Source organism: Plectropomus leopardus, unplaced genomic scaffold (assembly GCF_008729295.1).
Source record: "Plectropomus leopardus isolate mb unplaced genomic scaffold, YSFRI_Pleo_2.0 unplaced_scaffold19438, whole genome shotgun sequence".
Classification (NCBI taxonomy): domain Eukaryota; kingdom Metazoa; phylum Chordata; class Actinopteri; order Perciformes; family Serranidae; genus Plectropomus; species Plectropomus leopardus.
In genome coordinates this window covers 1-1,985 of record NW_024620983.1, presented here as the reverse complement: position 1 = coordinate 1,985, position 1,985 = coordinate 1, and the positions used below count along the sequence as shown (strand labels likewise).

At 38.1% G+C, this 1,985-nt stretch overlaps 1 protein-coding gene across 1 annotated transcript; it reads right to left on the bottom strand.

Annotated features, from left to right (window-relative positions):
• Positions 1-164: 164 nt before the first annotated feature.
• LOC121965293 (ras-like protein family member 12) lies at positions 165-1,979 on the bottom strand (the record flags this gene model as incomplete). Its single annotated transcript, XM_042515448.1, has 3 exons — positions 931-1,979; positions 341-394; positions 165-241 (listed from the first exon to the last, which is right to left on the bottom strand). Coding segments are annotated over exons 1-3 (234 nt in total), but the record flags the coding sequence as incomplete, so codon positions are not given.
• Positions 1,980-1,985: the final 6 nt, after the last annotated feature.

Genomic DNA, 1,985 nt, shown 5'->3' with positions numbered 1-1,985 from the left:
TATTATTTTACAGTAATCTTATTGTTTTTACTATATTTGTTTTTTTGGAAAACACATTATAACATCTGTTTTGAAAAAGTGCGTTATATCTGCATTTGTTATTATTTATGTAACCTTGTGTGTGTGTGTGTGTGTGTGTGTGTGTGTGTGTGTGTGTGTGTTACCTGTGTTTGTACAGAGTCCCAGATGTTGAAGCAGACCTCCTGACCATCGAGCCGCTCGATCCGACTGTAAACCGACTCTGAAACAGATCCAAACATCAGATCAGGTTATTATTATGTTTATGATAATAATAACAATATTACTAATAATAATAACGAGGATGAATGTGTTTTCTCACCGATGTCTCCGTACTCTCCAATAAACCTCCTGGTCAGAAATCTGACGGTGAGAGCTGCAGACAGACAGACAGACGGACAGACGGACAGACGGGTCATTGATATACAGCAGGAGAAACAGTCAGTCTCAGATTCACTGACTTAAATATAGAAGAAATTTACCGGAAAAATGTACAATAAAAAAAGCAGGAGACACAAACGTGAACAAACATGCAAAGAGAACAGATGATAAGATGATAAGATGTGTGTTATTGTGACGGATTTTTTTCATAAGAGAAAACGAATAAATAATCGTGTTAACTGTCCGTCACAGTGTCAGAGCTGGATTTGATCTGAATCTTGTCTTTTAGAGGTCCAGAGTCCAGAATCAGATGCTTCAAAAACGTCTCCGTGTTTTTTAACACATGATGGCATGTTTTTCTGACAGTTGTTCATTGCAAAGCAGTTTCTATTTTATTAATAATAACAACAACAACAACAACAATAATAATAATAACAACAATAATAACAATAATAATAATAACAACAATAATAATAACAACAACAATAATAATAACAATAATAATAATAAATAACGTTTATGTGTTCTCACCAGACTTCCCGACGCTGTGAGCTCCCAGCAGCAGGATGTTTGCCTCCAGTCTCTGCTGGTTTCCCTCCATCGCCTCCACCCGAGGTTTAAGCTCCACCACCATCACGGCCCAACGCGATCCGGACTACAGGTACTGACAGCTTCAGGTCTTCTGGTTCAGATTCAGATCTCTGTTCAGATTCAGCTTCAGGTCTCTGTTCAGATTCAACTTCAGGTCTCGTGGTTCAGGTCTTTATATAAACCATGTGGGCGGGGCCTCAGAGCAGACTGCCGGCCGTGATTGGTTGATGCTGGGTCATTATTGTTAAAGAGAGGCTGGACTGAGATATGTGTGTGTGTGTGTGTGTGTGTGTGTGTGTGTGCGTGTGTGTGTGTGTGTGTGTGTTTACTGACTCATGCTGGAGTGTGGTGGACCAGCGTCGCTTTAAGTGTGGACCTTTTTTCTGTTGCTCATCAGAGAAAATTCATTCTTATGAATGTAGATTAAAAACACACACATTGTAAAACAGATTCAGTGCTTCTAATAACTCTTAAAGGGAATTATTGTAAAATATTGCAAATATTGTTGCTGACTTTTATATTCCCTTCATTGTATCCCCTATGACATCACAAGCACTCGAGTTTTTGGATATAGAGAAAACATGTATGTATTTTAAAAATGAGCATAATTACCCATTAATACAGCTCCGAGCCGTAAAAAGGTGAAGCATCCACAAAAGCTGAGCCTTAATATAAAGTTACAAAAGTTTTATTTCTGTGAAAATATAAAAAATATAGTTCAGGTTTTTAAGCGTCTGTTTCCAAACAGAAACATTAAAATAAACTGAAGTCACAAATCAAACCGTCCAATGTAAACATTCACATTATGTTTCGCCTCCTGAAAAGCAAACGCTGCCTGAGCTTAGGGACCGTTTGTTATTTATGAGGGGGGAGGGGTTGTGCAAAAAAGGGGAGGCGTGTCGACTCTTTTTAAGCTCTGAGGAGGGTCTACAACTTTATGTGGCTGTATTTTGTATTTATTTCACAGACAATTTAAAGAAAACATACCTTCAAAC